This window comes from Hordeum vulgare, chromosome 3H (genome assembly GCF_904849725.1).
Source record: "Hordeum vulgare subsp. vulgare chromosome 3H, MorexV3_pseudomolecules_assembly, whole genome shotgun sequence".
Classification (NCBI taxonomy): Eukaryota; Viridiplantae; Streptophyta; class Magnoliopsida; order Poales; family Poaceae; genus Hordeum; species Hordeum vulgare.
The window spans coordinates 14,414,515-14,430,201 of NC_058520.1; the positions used below are offsets into that span (position 1 = coordinate 14,414,515).

At 43.8% G+C, this 15,687-nt stretch overlaps 3 protein-coding genes across 3 annotated transcripts; all 3 read left to right on the forward strand.

The window, feature by feature from the left end:
* Positions 1 to 427: 427 nt before the first annotated feature.
* Positions 428 to 5,608, forward strand: LOC123442575 (LEAF RUST 10 DISEASE-RESISTANCE LOCUS RECEPTOR-LIKE PROTEIN KINASE-like 1.2). Its single transcript, XM_045118658.1, has 4 exons — positions 428 to 1,308; positions 3,384 to 3,446; positions 3,544 to 3,810; positions 3,922 to 5,608. The coding sequence occupies exons 1-4, from the start codon at positions 537 to 539 to the stop codon at positions 4,860 to 4,862; spliced, it is 2,043 nt and encodes a 680-aa protein (XP_044974593.1). The 5' UTR covers positions 428 to 536; the 3' UTR covers positions 4,863 to 5,608.
* A 3,077-nt stretch (positions 5,609 to 8,685) lies between these two features.
* On the forward strand, positions 8,686 to 10,577 carry LOC123439272. Its single transcript, XM_045116007.1, has one exon. The coding sequence runs from the start codon at positions 9,729 to 9,731 to the stop codon at positions 10,416 to 10,418; it is 690 nt and encodes a 229-aa protein (XP_044971942.1). The 5' UTR covers positions 8,686 to 9,728; the 3' UTR covers positions 10,419 to 10,577.
* On the forward strand, positions 10,537 to 13,143 carry LOC123441359 (LEAF RUST 10 DISEASE-RESISTANCE LOCUS RECEPTOR-LIKE PROTEIN KINASE-like 2.5). Its single transcript, XM_045117829.1, is given in 4 exon segments — positions 10,537 to 10,570; positions 10,821 to 10,853; positions 11,113 to 12,204; positions 12,207 to 13,143. Coding segments are annotated over 4 exon segments (1,197 nt in total). The 3' UTR covers positions 12,245 to 13,143.
* The last annotated feature ends 2,544 nt before the right edge of the window (positions 13,144 to 15,687 follow it).

Genomic DNA, 15,687 nt, shown 5'->3' on the forward strand with positions numbered 1-15,687 from the left:
AAGCACGTCCCGCCCCGATGGCCGAGAACCAGCCGATGGGCGGGAAGCTGCTGGGATGAAGTTCTCTATGACAAAGGCGATGGCCGCCGTCGACGAGAGGAGAGAAAAACCCGAACGAGAGGGGATTTTAGACTATTCCCAATTAATTAATATAGCTACATCCTAGAATAGGGTATCTCATTGTCTCGCCTGTTGGTTGCACTGGGCCCTCGAATATTTTCATGGTCTCGCATTAGTAGATTGTAACCCAGATTTAGCTTGGTAGCCATAATCATAATCCTCCAGAGGCGCTTAATTTGGATCCTGCCGCGGAGAAAACCGCGATGCCGTTGCTGCCACGAAGACGCGATGGAGACTTGCGTAACGAAAACCGGGAACAATACCAGTCAAAGACCATGTACCACCAGCGTACCGACATCATCCACTTCATTTCATCCCTCACAAAGTCACAACTCACAAGCAGTAGTACTCCTACAGTATTTGACAAGTTCGACAGTCCAACTGTGCGCGTGCGTGCTCGATCGTCGTCGCAAACCATGTCCATGCTGCCGCTGCAGCTGCTTCTTCTTCCGCTCGCCTCCTTCCTGCGCACGGCCGCATCCACCACCGGCAGCAACGAGAGCTGCACGCCCAAGTCATGCGGGGGCCTCACCATCAGGTACCCCTTCTCCCTCTCCGGCGCGCAGCCGCTCTACTGCGGCTACCCGGCCTTCGACCTCACCTGCGAGGCCGGCACCAGCCGCGCCTACCTGAGCAACACGTTCAGGGAGCACCTGTTCCGCGTCGACAACATCTCCTACCCAGACAACACCATGATGGCCGCCGTGCAGACCCCCTTCGCCGGCGACACCGGCTGCCCCGTCCCCGACTTCAACGTGTCGGCCAGCCTCGCCCTCTTCCCGTTCAACATCAGCGCCACCAACAAGCGCCTCGTGTTCTTCTACAACTGCACCGTGCCCGCTGAGCTCCGGCTGCAGGGGCAGTGCGCCAACCACACCATGGGAGCGTACATCTCCGGTTCATGGGACGACGGCGAAGGCGGCACACCGCCGCTGGGTGTTCCGACGAACTGTAGCTCGGTGAGCGTGCCGGTGCGCCGAGGAATGGACCAACCTTATCTGCTCCACCAGTACCACCGGCTGATCAGCGATGGGTTCTTGCTGGAGCTACCGGCGCCGTCGGAAGACTGCGATGGATGCACACGGAAGCGCGGGGAGTGCCGGTTCGATCAGTTTGCGTTCCAGTGCGTCTGCCCTGAGGGGAAGCCCTGCCTCAATTCCACCCAAACGAACTCAACAACTCCTCCAGGTAACTAAAGACCGTTTGCTTTCTTAAACTTGCACAGATTATTCTGAGAATTAGTAAGAGTAATGCCCCCTCTCTAAGGAAATATAAAAGCGTTTAGATCATTCATTAATCCGTAAGAAAATATAAAACCGTATACTAGATCATTCATTACTTTTACGATTTGAACGCTATTATATTTCTTTAGGAAGGGAGTACATTACAGTATATATTTTCTACGGAAGAAGTGCATTACAATACTGAGTTCAGATGTTCGTATGCACCATATATGATATATCACTTAATTTAGTTAGATACTGAAATGGTCAATTCGTGAACTTGGACTGCGTGCCTTTGAATAAGTTCGGTCATGGCAAATTGGTTCAGATACAGGAGTATGCGTCAGTCACTCTCGTTCATATTGCTAACCTCATTGTACAATACAAATCTATGGTCTGAACGTCAATTGGTAGCAGCCACTCGTGCTATATATCATTGTCAAAGTTGTGTAGTCGATTGTGAATTTGTGATGCAAATGTCGTTTTCTTATATGACCATTCCACCTTCCAATCTAGTCTAGAGTTGTGCTTTGATGCTTTTCGAAAATGAACAACAAAATGTTATCTAACTCCTACGCCATGACTTTAGGTGAACATTGGTGCAAATCTTTTTAAAATTTTGGTCGGTTTACTTATTTTTGGTGCCATTTTTGCCTTTTTGGAAGCCATGTCTAACTTATTTCCCCAAAAAATAAAGTAACAATCAAGAAAAAAACATGAAAACAACCCCCCAAAAAGAGAGTCAATGCTGACAGCTACATGAAATTAGGTTAATTCTGGTCTAGATGAGAGAGCTAGGCCACACCCTTTCCGAAAGCCAACAAGAAATTTTGTGGACAGTTAAAAGATGACAATGGATACTTATCTTCAGAGTGGAAATTCAGAAAGAAACTGTGGCTAAATTCTTTGAAACCCAACTAAGATACAGAAAGAAAATGGATTGTGGGGTCAGGTGACTCAGCTGGCCGGCCCCTAGTATGAAGGGAACCTGATCTGCAAGTCTTCTCCCCAAGTCTTCCATGGAAATCAACATGACAGCTCATTTTGTTTGATATTTCCTACCAAAACCTTCGACATCAGGAGAACGGCAGGCAACCTATCACGCATGGCAGTTCATTTTGTCGTCTCCCCTGTGCACAAGTGCAGCCTTGATCTTTTGGTTTTTTGCTTTTTTTTCTTCTTCTTCTTCTTGCATGTCACATCAGTGAATACAGTCATTTCTTTTTTGAGGGTTCTCCACCTTAATTTACTACTCAAAGCATTAAGGAGATTACACGACATGACATGACAGGGGTTATCCAAAGAGTTTTGAAAATGATATCCAAACTTCTGGTCAGCAGGTAATAATATTTCACAGTTTGCTCTGACCGGTTAACTATCTATCACTGTCATGACCTGTACGGCCATAATCAACGTGGTTAATTAAAAAAAATGTTTTTCATGGTAAAGAAATTAGGAGTCTAATCTGCCGCCTTCCTTTTCAAAATGAAGAACCTCACCAGTCTTGTGAAGTTATGTACTCTCCCCGGTTCATAACATAGGCAGTTCCACAAATCACCATTATAAAAAAGCATCATTAATCCAAACAAGCTCCTATTACTACATTTTCAAAACATAAATATTCACAATCAATTCTTGCTTGTAGACAACTCACTCCATTGCAAAAAAAAAAAACTGATTTTGCATGGTCTCCAATATGCAACTTGGACTAATAACTATTGTATAAATGTAGGCATACAAATGAATAACCTATATAAAGGGTACCCTCGGACCCTAACTAGTTCAATCAAATGAACTAAAGATCTCCGAAGTGTCAGAGGGCACCCTAACATCCATCAATTTGCATCCCTAAATAAATGCATGTTAACAATTATGATAAGTATGGTAAAATACATTGTGAACAATTTGCCGAGAATTTTTTGAAAACATTTACTATTATTTTTCGTGGTATTGTTCATCCGGGTGCATATGCACCCCGGAGCCAAAACACCTCTCCCATTAATTACTTGCTACTGAAATGTTCTGATTCTTCTTCGTTAGACCTTCCGGCATATACAGATACACATACAGGTGCACAGGATGCTGGAATAAAGTACGTCACAGGTAATGATAACTTTATAAACCCGCCACAAAGTTGATAACTTCGATCATGCAGTAATCCCCTGCTTGCTCACTCATCAGCACATATATATGGCTTCAGGAATCACAGTTTCTGTTCTGTTTGTGATCATACTGGGGCTCCTGTGCCATCTCATACAACTCAACCGAGCCAAGAACAAGAAGCGATCTGAGTCGTTGGACGGCCTCATCCGTGAAGGATCGCCGCTGACATCGCTGCGCAAGGAGTTCAACCTCGCCGGCTCGCCCTGCACCCACATCTTCACCTACGAGGAGCTCGACGCGGCCACCGACGGCTTCGGCGCCGCCAACGAGCTCGGCGCCGGCGGCTTCGGGACAGTCTACAAGGGTACGTACATCGATCACAGCCACACACATAGCCATTGTTGGACTGTTCAGAGTTCAGACTACTTCAGAGTGGTAGAATGAATGGCGACGACGTGGGTTTGTGTTTGTGCAGGTGTTCTCCGGGACGGGAGCGTGGTGGCGGTGAAGCGGCTGTACAAGAACAGCTACAAGGGCGTGGAGCAGTTCGCCAACGAGGTGGACATCCTCTCGCGGCTGCGCCACCCAAACCTCGTCGCGCTCTACGGCTGCACCTCCTCCTGCCGCGACCTCCTCCTCGTCTACGAGTTCGTCCCCAACGGCACGCTCGCCGACCACCTCCACCACGGCAATGCCGGCGGCGGCGACCCCCTCATGCTCTCGTGGCCGACCCGGCTCGGCATCGCCGTCGAGACGGCCGCCGCGCTGGCATACCTCCACGCGCACCAGGTCCTGCACCGCGACGTCAAGACCACCAACATCCTCCTGGACGGCGGGCTCCACGTCAAGGTGGCCGACTTCGGGCTATCCCGGCTGTTCCCGGCCGACGGCGCCACGCAGCACGTGTCCACGGCGCCGCAGGGCACGCCCGGGTACGTCGACCCGGCGTACCAACACCGGTACCAGCTCACGGACAAGAGCGACGTCTACAGCTTCGGCGTGGTCCTCATGGAGCTCGTGTCCTCCAGGCCGGCCGTGGACATGGCCCGGCCCGGCACCGACGTGAACCTCGGCAGCATGGCCGTGCGCATGATACAGTGCTGCGAGATCGACCGGCTGGTCGACCCGCGGCTCGGGTACGGGTCGTCATCGGCGAGCGAGACCAAGTGCACGATCGACCTCGTCGCCGAGGTGGCGTTCCGGTGCCTGCAGCCGGAGCAGGACGTGCGGCCGTCCATCGGCGAGGTGCTGGACGTGCTCAGACAGGCTCACCAGAGCGTCACGGCAGAGAAGGGAGCCTCCGCCGTCACCACGGATGATGGCGCGGTGCTGCTCAAGAAGAGCAGGGACGGGTCGCCTGATTCCGTCATGAACCAGTGGATCAGCCCATCAACCACCTCCAATTATAGCAGCTGAGACTGACAGTTATGTACTTACAAAAATAGGAAATTTGTGACCCAATGCCGGCGGAGACAGTTAGGGCCTCTTTGATTGCAAGGATCCTAAAAGCACGGCAATAGAAAGAACAGTGTCCATGGACACTGATCGATCAAATACGCATTATCCAGAATTTTGCTTTACGGATAAAGACGGATAAATACACATAATTTTTGCTTTACGCATGATCTCTATGCTTGGGAAGGATGTAACCCTTATAACTGATGATAAATGAAGAAGGGTTTGAAGGGTTTGATAAATGAAGAAGGTGGAGAGGATGCTGCAGTCAAACAAAGGAGGGATGGCTGCTGCGGTTTGTCGGGATAGTCATGGTTTGTTCTTGGGTAGCGCCTCGCTTGTGTTCCCGGGAGTGAACGACCCAGCAATGTTCCAAGTGTTAGCATGCAGAGAGGCCTTTGCTTTACCACAAGACCTGCACCTCCAGAATTTTGTCATCTCTTTGGATTCGAAGCAAGTGGTTGCTGACATTGTTAAAGGTTCAAGAGGAAAGTATGGAGCCATTATTAGTGAGATTAAGTCTAGCAAATAATTTTCAGTGTAATTTATATTCCAAAGGTTGTGCTGTTAACTTTGATGAAGCACACAGTCTAACCAAGTGTTCTCTTTCATTGGGTCAAGGACGTCATGTCGGGTTTGTTCAATCCCATGACACTTATTGTATCCCACAATTATGGCTTTTGATGAATAAAAACTTCCTTTCCCCCCTAAAAAAACTTTTTTCTGAGAGCAACTAAGTAAGGAGTACTTTTTCCGGAGCCCCTCCAAAGGTCACTTGGAGCGCTTTTTCACGGTCACTCAAATTTTATTTTTTATTTTTTCTGTACAAATTTTCTGCTTTTAGATTACTTTTTGGATTTCTTGTTTTTCTTAGTATTTCAATCAATAAATGTGTTTTTTTCCTTTCGCGAGAGGCATTAATTTATTTTCACGAGAGGCATTAACTTATGGAAATGTCTATCCCTCAACCGACAGATCAAGCGGAGTACATCCGTCACCTCCTTCGATCGACACGTGGCGCGGAGCTGGGCGGAGCTGGTTGGGCGCAAAGCTGGGCGGAGCTGGTTGGGCGCAAAGCTGGGCGCGGTGGTGAGGTTGCTGTGGTCCGAGAGGCCAGCGTGTTTGGATCAGACGAGCAACTCCCATCGAGACCCGACCCATCCCGCGCCGTCAGCATCCCCGCCGCAGGAGCAAGCTCCATTGGCCACTCGAGTGCCGCCCCGCCGCCAAGAGCTCGCCGGCCGCCTTCTCTCCAGTCCGGCAAGCAATGGGACCATGCCGCCTCCCGTGGTCGGATCCCGTCGTCAGGAGCTTCTCTGCCCCGTTGGAGATGCGTCCCTGCTCATTCCCTGCAGCTTCCCAAGGCCAGCCCCCGCACGCCCGACTCTCCGGTGGGCATAGACTTGCCCCGTTTTCCCTTTCTTTCCTCCCCCCTGCTGCTTCTCTCTCTCTGACGGCAGCAGCGAGCCAGTGCCGGCCGGAACGAAGGAGGTGGATCCCGACTGGGTTGAGGTGAGGCGGCGCTGTGTAGTGAAGCCAGCCGAAACGCAGAGCTGATGCTTCTGCAACCTGACCTTTGTTGCGAAAAATCCTGAAACATGACCTTTGTTGCAAAAATTTCTTCTGCAAAAGTACCTGTATTACAGAAAGACGAAGAAAAAAAATCTGCAACAAGCAAATTGTTTCTGAAAGTCGACCGTTGTTTCAGGAATTAGCGGGTCCAAAGTTTATTTCTTGCAACAAAGCAAAAGTTTCTGAAACTCGATCGTTGTTTCAGGAATTAACGGGACCGCAACAGCCTATTAGTTTCTGAAACTGAACAGATGTTTCAGGTTCTATTTGGTCGGAAGATATCGGATCGGACGGTCGTGCGCGTATATCGGACGGCTATACCGGTGATGGGCGGATGCATGGCTGCTTGGGCGATGCGTGGATGCGTGATGAGTGTGGGTGTCTTGGGTGTCTGTTCCATCTAGTCTAAATAAACACTTCGAGCTGATCCACCCATCTTCATACTATATATCCGGACACTAGCCACCACCTGCAAGTCCCAAAAAACAATACCTACACTAGTTTCTTTCTGGAAACAGAATTATGAACAACCGGGTGGTGAAATAAAGAGCAAGTATTGTAGCACAAGGGTTGATGCATATACCCAACTATCTCTAGAGGTGGAATCTCTTTTCGATAACTTATATCATTAGCAATACAAAATCATCTATCTATGCAGTGGATAGATGTAGTAATTCTATATCCATGTGGATCATTATATATAGACACAGATGGTTTCCGTTGGAATCTCGCTTCTTAATCGAAATGCAAAACGCAACATATATTGTGTAAAATTAATAAGTCACCATATGACTTATTATTATCGTCGGTACATTTGGTACAACCGACGTAGTGAGTTTTTTATGCACAAGGATTACTCCTACAATGATGATTATTCATGTTTATGTGTCTACAATGACGACACATGTAATCATCTAAATGATGGATAAAAACAACACAACTTGTATAAAATTAAAAACTGGTCAACCACGGGTTCAAACCCAGGGTGTGTCGCTCGGTTGTGGGTGTGCCTAGCCATTGGACAAAATCACATGTACATGATTGAACATATTTGCATACTTTAGATACTAAGTCTGATCAACATAAACGAAGAAATTTATTTCAGAAAAATAGTATTGGGTCAATGATTCGAACCTGCACTCTAAGGCCAGATAGCAACCACAAATACCAATCCAACGCGCAAAATGTAATATTACAAAGTATAATTTCTCTTCATAACATAATGTGCTCGTGTGGGTAAAACGACCGCAGTGCAGATCATTTTTAACGTGTTAATTTTTCCCATTTCAAAAATTTGTAAAAAGTTACATACATTATAATCTTCTGTTGTAGATATTACAGACACAATTAAAATAAAATAAATTTATAATTTTCATATGATTTCATAAAATATATACATAATAATTTAACAAAAATAAGCATTATTAAATTACTATAATTATGATAGTATTTTTATAAATTTAAAAATGCTAGAATTTTAAATCAAATATTATATTAATTATTATAAAGTTAAGTATATTTTAATAAATTCTTATATATGTTTAAAATTTTTCCATGTTTGTAATTCATGTAGTATTTAAAGTTTTCATGCTTTAAGAAAATGTTTGTATTGTTTTAAACTTTATATGTTATATAAAGGTTTGTGTGTTTTAAAAAAAGGATTCCAATGCGTCCTTTGATTACAGATCTTCACATGAATAATATTTGAATTATACAAACATTTTTATAATTCATAAGTATTTCAAATTATGTGAATATGTTTTAAAATACAGTAACATGTAAAATTTAAAATCATAAATACTCTTATACTTTAGAAACATGAGACCTTTTGGTTGGAATACTATCTGAGGTTGCTATATAACCATTGGTCGGATGTATGAGTCACAAATCCGTCACTATATTTTGCTGGATTAAATTCCTTTAATTTATGTTGTTTCACATAGTGTATATAAAGCATATGAATCCTTTTAAGACATGACGTGTAAATGTTTGATTGGCTAGTCATGTCTGCATGTTAACTGCAAGTCACAAGTTCGAACTCCCACTAGACCAGTTTTATTTACTTTCTCTAGGAGGGCCTACTTATAAGAAAAAATAATTTCAGGTGGTTTTCCAAAAAAACTAGGCCACATGCCCTATTTCCATACGTATAGTCATTGATATATAGCGGGCCACATGGCACACCGGAACACCCCGTGAGCATTGTGGATGTATATAGATGAGATTTGAACCGTATTTACACGTCTATGCCAAGTTATGTAACCAGTTCGATGTATTTTTCAAGTTCAGGCACTAAAGTGAACATTCATGGCAACTTCAAGCACCACCTGTGTATTTACCTCAAAAAAACGCCAAGTTTACAACTTTACATGGTGCTTAGTCTAGCCACTACTCTCTAATTTACAGAGACTCGGTTATATTCTACACCAACCCAACAACACATAGACCATGATACACTACAACTGTACTTAAATAACCATGTGGACCCAGGGCCTATGCTCGTGACAGGTTCCATTTGAAACTACTCCCTCCGCCCCATAATATAAGAGCGTTTTTTACACTAGTGTAGTATCAAAAACGCTTTTATATTATGTGACGAAGCGAGTAGTATATAGCTTGCAAGTTAGAATTGTTGCATCAGCATTCTCTAGAATGAATTTTCGTCGGAGGAATGAGAACAGGAAGGGGGTGGTGTGATACCTTTGCATGCATCCTGGATTAGTAACAGTTACTGGATACTTGGTTTGCCGACTACAGGAACCATGGTGCATGGCCACCATCAATACCACAAGTAAAACAACAAGCCAGTTAGTTCTGTAAAATGAAAAAAAAATCAATAGCTTCATGTCGACGTATTATGATAACAATCTAAAACAAAAATAAATAAAAAGAAATAGATGATACTGAAATTTAAAGATTTCACTCACTACCATGGCTTCAACTTGTGTTACACGGCCAACAATTTAAAGCGAGATTACAGCTGCTGTCGCTGGGCACTTGACCAGGAAAGGAGCTAGTTTTGACAACTTGTGCGCAAATGAATGGCTGTTACCAGGTCACAAGAAGACCATTTGAACCATTCATTCCAGTTAATTGACCAGTCCCAACCGGTGACTAGATTGCTCAGTCTAAACTGAGTCAACAAGACAGCAACCTGTGTTGCCCCAGTTTAAAACTACCTAGAGTAAGGCAACCACACAACCTACCATTCCACTGAACCATCTCCTCTGTTCCTCCTTACTGCAGCCATTTGCGATGTTCCACACCTGTCTATTCTTATGGATCTTAGCATCTTCTTTACAAGACTCAAGAACAACGAGCATGGCGCAAGAAACAGCAAGCTGCCCACCCAAGACCTGCGGCAACCTGACCATCTCGGATCCATTCTGGCTTGTCCAAGAGCAAGGAATGGAGAGGCCATGTGGTTTGATAGACTACCAGGTCTACTGCTATAACAACAGCCCATTCCTGAGGAGCACCATCCATGATGGGTTTGGAATCCTCAACATCTTCTACAAGAATCGCACCTTCCTCACTGCCGATATTAACAAAATGGAGGATTTCAACCGCTGCCAAGTTCCAATCACCAACACATCCTTCAAAATCGGTTTTCTTCCATTCAATATCAGCCATGCCAACCAAGATCTGCTGTTCTTCTATGATTGCGTCGGTAAACCAGTGGCACCGCAGCTGCGACATGGACTTGTGCCGATGCATTGTGGCAACAACTCATTTGTTCATCTCGGCAGAGGGCCTTACAATGCTTCTCATAACTATGGAGAGTACTTCATAAAGGGTTGCAAGACCACCCTCGTGCCAGTACTGGGAGCATCAGCAAAGACGGCGAACGCAGGTGACTACGAACAATTAGTCAGGGATGGTTTTTTGTTATCATGGCCGGTGGTTCCTGATCAGTTTTCAAGACAAGGTACGATTAGCAGCTAGTGGTAGCAGTATGTGTACTTTATTTGCTAACATATAGTCATATACATGAAAATATGCAATGCAAAGAAAATAATAGCCTTTACATAATTCAGATGCATAAAGATATAGGCATTGAAAGATGCCAGTTGTGGACGAGGTTTATTTGTTGCACAGTAGATGCTATATGCATGGACTCCATCTGTTTGTTTTCACCATATATGATTAATAATTTGTAATGAATCAATATTCGCCAAGTTACGAAATTCAAGAAAATGGATTGAACTGACAGCTATACTGGAATCTTCTTAATCATTTAATTCCATATGCTTCACACAATTATTCTATATTGCTATGGTTCATTTTTATGTTTTATTATTTTGTGATTGATAGTTACATTGACTAACCATAATAATTTCTCTGCAGATGGTAGACATAACAAGAAATTAATTTTGATAGGTATGTCTATCATTGCTTTTGCTCAGAAAATACATGATACTTCGTGACAAACTTCCATACTTTGATGCTATCTAAAGGTGAACTTTAAGTCTAAAAATAACCAAATTATGGAGATTTGTAATTGAATGACGTAAAATTGCAAAAATCCTGATTTGCTGTAGTAAAAAAAGGATAGCTTACACAGTCTCATACTGTCATACATATACTGATATATACTATCAACTATATTAAATGGTGTTCACTTTTCGTTTTTTTACAGTTTCTCTGTCTGCTACAATCAGCTTGCTAACATGTCTAGTTTGGGGTGTGCACCGACAGAAGCAAAAGATTAGTCTTTTCATCCTACCAAAGCAGACTGGTAATAAATCAAGCACGGAAGAAATGCTAAGGAGGTATGGATCTTTGGCTCCGAAAAGGTACAAATACTCAGAGCTGAAACAAATTACTAGCTCTTTCAAGGATAAACTTGGAGAAGGTGGATATGGCAAGGTATTCAGGGGTAGCCTGCAAGATGGCTGTGTCGTTGCTGTGAAGCTCCTAAAAGTTTCCAAAGGCAATGGAGAGGAGTTCCTAAATGAGGCAATTAGCATTGGCAGGACATCACATATTAACATCGTCGGTCTGCTCGGTTTTTGCTTAGAAGGAGCTAAGAGGGCCCTTGTTTATGAGTATATGGCTAATGGTTCACTGGAGAAGTACATTTATATAGAGAATTCAGATCTAGTTATTGGATGGGACAAGTTACAGCAAATAGTACTTGGCATCGCACGGGGATTGGAATATTTGCATCAAGGATGTAGTACTCGTATCATCCATTTTGACATCAAGCCTCAGAATATACTTCTAGATCAAGATTTTTGTCCCAAAATTGCAGATTTCGGTTTAGCCAAACTGTGTCACCTCAAGGATAGCATCCTCTCTGTCGCCGAAGCAAGAGGTACCATTGGATTCATTGCTCCAGAAGTATTCTCTAGAGGTTTTGGTGTCGTTTCGACAAAGTCAGATGTTTATAGCTATGGAATGATGCTACTGGAAATTGTAGGGGGGCGAATAAACGGAGAAAAAGATAATATAGAGAGCTCAAGCGATGCCTATTTCCCAAACTGGATTTATGACAATATAGCAGAACACGTACAAAGTTGTGAAGTCATCTACGACCTTGAAGAGACCATGAGAAAGATGGCCTTAGTTGGGCTGTGGTGCATACAAACTAATCCCGGAAACCGTCCTACGATGAGCAAGGTGATTGATATGTTGGAAAAGAGCATCAATGAATTGGAGATGCCACCGAAGCCGTTTCTTTCCTGTCCCTCAATCCCGTCACATTAGTCGCCTCACACAAGTTATGATTACTCATAAGATGTTCTGCCTCCCCTGGTCTGTTACCATAGCCCAAAAGTAGGATGGAGTGGATAAATGTAAATTCGAATTACCACTGCATTTACCATTAAGATCTTCTAGCGCATGAACCGTGTGTAAAAGAAATGTGAATTTTCAGACGTTACATCCTGTCTCTCAGGATGGCTGTTCGAGATTATTGTACTTGATACGAGTCAAAAGTCAAAATACGAATAACCAAATAAAAGCTGTTTGGGTGATTTATGTGTTTGCTTTTCTGACTTACTAAAGGCACCTAACTCCCGTTCTAGCAGGTACAAGAACTCCCGTTCGGTAGGCTATAAGTTTGGGACAGACAGCTACCAAGATCCATACACACAAGCGACAGCTAGGCCTCCAAACCATAATAAGCGTCCTTCAGGCTATATTGTAGTTACGACCTGACGACCCAACAAAATTCAGTAACCTGGATTGGATGCTAAACATTGCAACAATGCATGCCAAGAATGAAGTATCATATCGACGAACCTAGCATATAAAATCAACAGATCGTTGTGACGTGCAGTATTAACAACCAACAAAAATCTAATTACATTAGACAAAATTGACCTTGTACCTCCCTTGCCGCTCTTCGCGAGCACCCAGTCAAATAGCACCGACCATTTTTCCTCCCGGGCGTACAGACGCTCTGCTCCAGGCGCCGGCGCAGATCGCACTACCTCGCTCTACTCTCCCTCGGCATCACCGCCGCGGCCACGCATTTCCCGCCCTGACCACCGGCGCCGCCGTGGCCGTGGCAGGCCGTGCGAGCACGCGCGGCGGGAGGGGCCAGAGACTCTTCGTCGCGCGGGTCACGACGGCAGCAGCGCCGGCACGGGAGGGAGGTGGCGCGGCGAATCGAGGCATGGCAGATCAGCCGCCGCCGGCGGCGGCCTAAAGCTGGCAGATTTGGGCTTTCGACATTTCCCCTGCAACCCCCCAAAACGCTCACGTGGGCCAGCTTGGATTATATCCCTTCTGTTTTGTCCCGTAATATAAGAAATAAAAAACAAATCCTTGGGCTCGATTGACTTGACCAATCGACTGGACCCGTTGACCGTTGTCCCTTTTAAAAAGTTAGTATATAACTAATTTAACAAAGTTCATGCTTTAAAAAAGGTTCACGGATATTTAAAAGATCACGAATTTGAAAAGAGTTTCCGGGTTACATGGACTTACAAAAGTTCATGAATGTGAAATAAAATTGGGTTTCAGAAAAATTGAAATAAAATTTGAATAATGTTCATCAATTTGGAAAAGAAAACAAAAAACATGTCCTAGAAAACCCAGGAGGAAAACGCCCAAAAAATGATGAAAGCCAATCGAGCCCAAACCCGGTGAGAGGAGGTCCTATCTGACGCTCTTTGCGGTACAATGTCCACCGGACGCACAGGCAGTCTCCTGACTGGTTCGGCCATGTCGCTCGCGACCGGTATATAACAACTGTTCACATTCCCAAACTTGCTCGAGGTTTTAAATATTGTTCTGCATTCAAAACACTGTTCTTAAATTTAGAAAATTTTCACACTTTCATAAAATTCAAAATGTTCTAGATTCAGAGCAAAATAATTTAAACTGAGAACAATTGGAAAATAATGAATTTGTTTCGAAATGAAAAGGTAGCCTATATAGGTGAACAAAAAACTGAAACCAAAACATTTTTCTAAACCAACAAACGACTTTCCAAAACAGGAACATTGTTTGAATTGGTTTAGAAAGTTTGTGAACAAAAATTGAAAACAAGAACATTTTTTGAAATTTGTGAAAAAATAAAAAAACAGGAACATTTTTGAAACTTAAAAACATATATTGGAAGGCAAATTTTTTTTCAAATATGTGCACATTTTTTAACGAATCAATGAATGTTTCTGAATTTCTGAAAAAAAACTGAAACAGGAACATTTTTCAAACTTATGAACATTTGTTTTGAAAGGTGAACATTTTTCTAAATACGCGCACATTTTTTGAAAACAAGCACTATTTTTGAATTTCTGAACAAAATTTCAAACAGGAACATTTTTTTGAAAGGTGAACATCTTTTAATAATGATGAAATGTTTTGGAACTTCTGAACAAAAAAAAAAAACTGAAAAAAATGAACTTCCAAATATTTTTTAAAATTTTGAACAAATTTTGAAGTTCCAAAAAGTAAAATTAAGAATAAAAAACGAGTATAAAAGGAACTACAATAGCAAGAGCAAAAAAGGAAGAGAAATACTAACAAAGAAAAAGGAAACAGAAAACGAAAAACGAAAAACGAAAAACAAGAAATAAATAACCGAAAACCACATAAAACTGGTTCTGGAACCTTCTAGAAGCTTCCTAAAACCTGTTAGAAACTTTCTATCAGGTTCCCAAAACCGGAAAGTGTAACCCATAAGTTATCTAGTAATTGGTCCGGCCCACCTTGTTCACTAGCTCGCTCTTTGTGCGAGTTGGCGACTGTTGGCCACATAGAACGGCAAATAGGAATTTCCAAAAAACAAACAATGCCAGCAGATGATGTGAAGAGAAAGTATTACTCATACATGGGACAGACTATTACAATAGAACAAGATTCATGAAGGTGTGCGCTCTTTACATAAGCATCGTATCTCGCACATGAAGCGCTAAATAGGATATGGCTACATCTATGGTCACATCCCAAACACGCATCATTGGGCGAGACTTATCCCTTCGTCTCTTCATTAAAAACTCCACGTGCTCGATCGCCATAATAGTTCTCAATATTGTAATTTAAGTTGAAAAGGTGGTCTAATTACACCGTCATTGTTATTTACAAATACAGTTGGCCACAACTCTAACAGCTGCCATCAAAACTTTCCCTCACGCCAGCGCATTGGTCCTCCTCCTCTTCCCTGCGCGACAGCCTCATCAGCGCCAAGAGGGGTGGAGACTCGTCGGTCTGTTTCCTTTTTCCTCCTTAGGTTTTGTTTCCTTAGCGATATCAAGGAGGTGGTAACAGTGATGTCATGCTAGAATAAGGTTACCCAGGTATCTCCAACATCGATGGCGTCCGATCAAACATCGACGAAAGGGCATGTGAGAGTTCGTTCACTACTGGAAAATAGTTTTTTGCCATCTGCCAAATCTTTGCCGTCAGCTAGCTGATGGCAAAGAGTGTCTTTGCCATCAGCTGCCACAGAGCAGACGGCAAAGCACTGGGTGATGGCATAGAATGTTTTGCCATCAGTCACATCTTTGCCGTCAGCTAGCAGACGGCAAAGAGTCGCACAGCAGACGGCAAACATGTAGGTGGGCCCACCTGACCGCGGGGACGTTAGGTCAAACTGGAGTCCCTTCTTTGTCGTCTGCTAGCGGACGTCAAAGAGTCCGGAGGCAGACGACAAAGAGTCTAGACTCTTTGCCGTCCGCCGACAAAGAGCTAACTCCGTTAACGGCTCTTTGCCCCCACCCCGCCCCTCTCTCTCTCTCTCACCCACACTGTGTAACGGCTC

What these genes read in the sequence shown, in the direction of transcription:
- LOC123439272 (XM_045116007.1), top strand. Translation starts at nt 9,729, where the DNA reads ATGTTCCACACCTGTCTATTCTTATGGATCTTAGCATCTTCTTTACAA.
- LOC123442575 (XM_045118658.1), top strand. Translation starts at nt 537, where the DNA reads ATGTCCATGCTGCCGCTGCAGCTGCTTCTTCTTCCGCTCGCCTCCTTC. An exon ending in GAACTCAACAACTCCTCCAG is followed by an intron (nt 1,309 to 3,383) that starts GTAACTAAAGAC and finishes CTTCTTCGTTAG; the next exon opens with ACCTTCCGGCATATACAGAT. An exon ending in CTTCGGGACAGTCTACAAGG is followed by an intron (nt 3,811 to 3,921) that starts GTACGTACATCG and finishes GTGTTTGTGCAG; the next exon opens with GTGTTCTCCGGGACGGGAGC.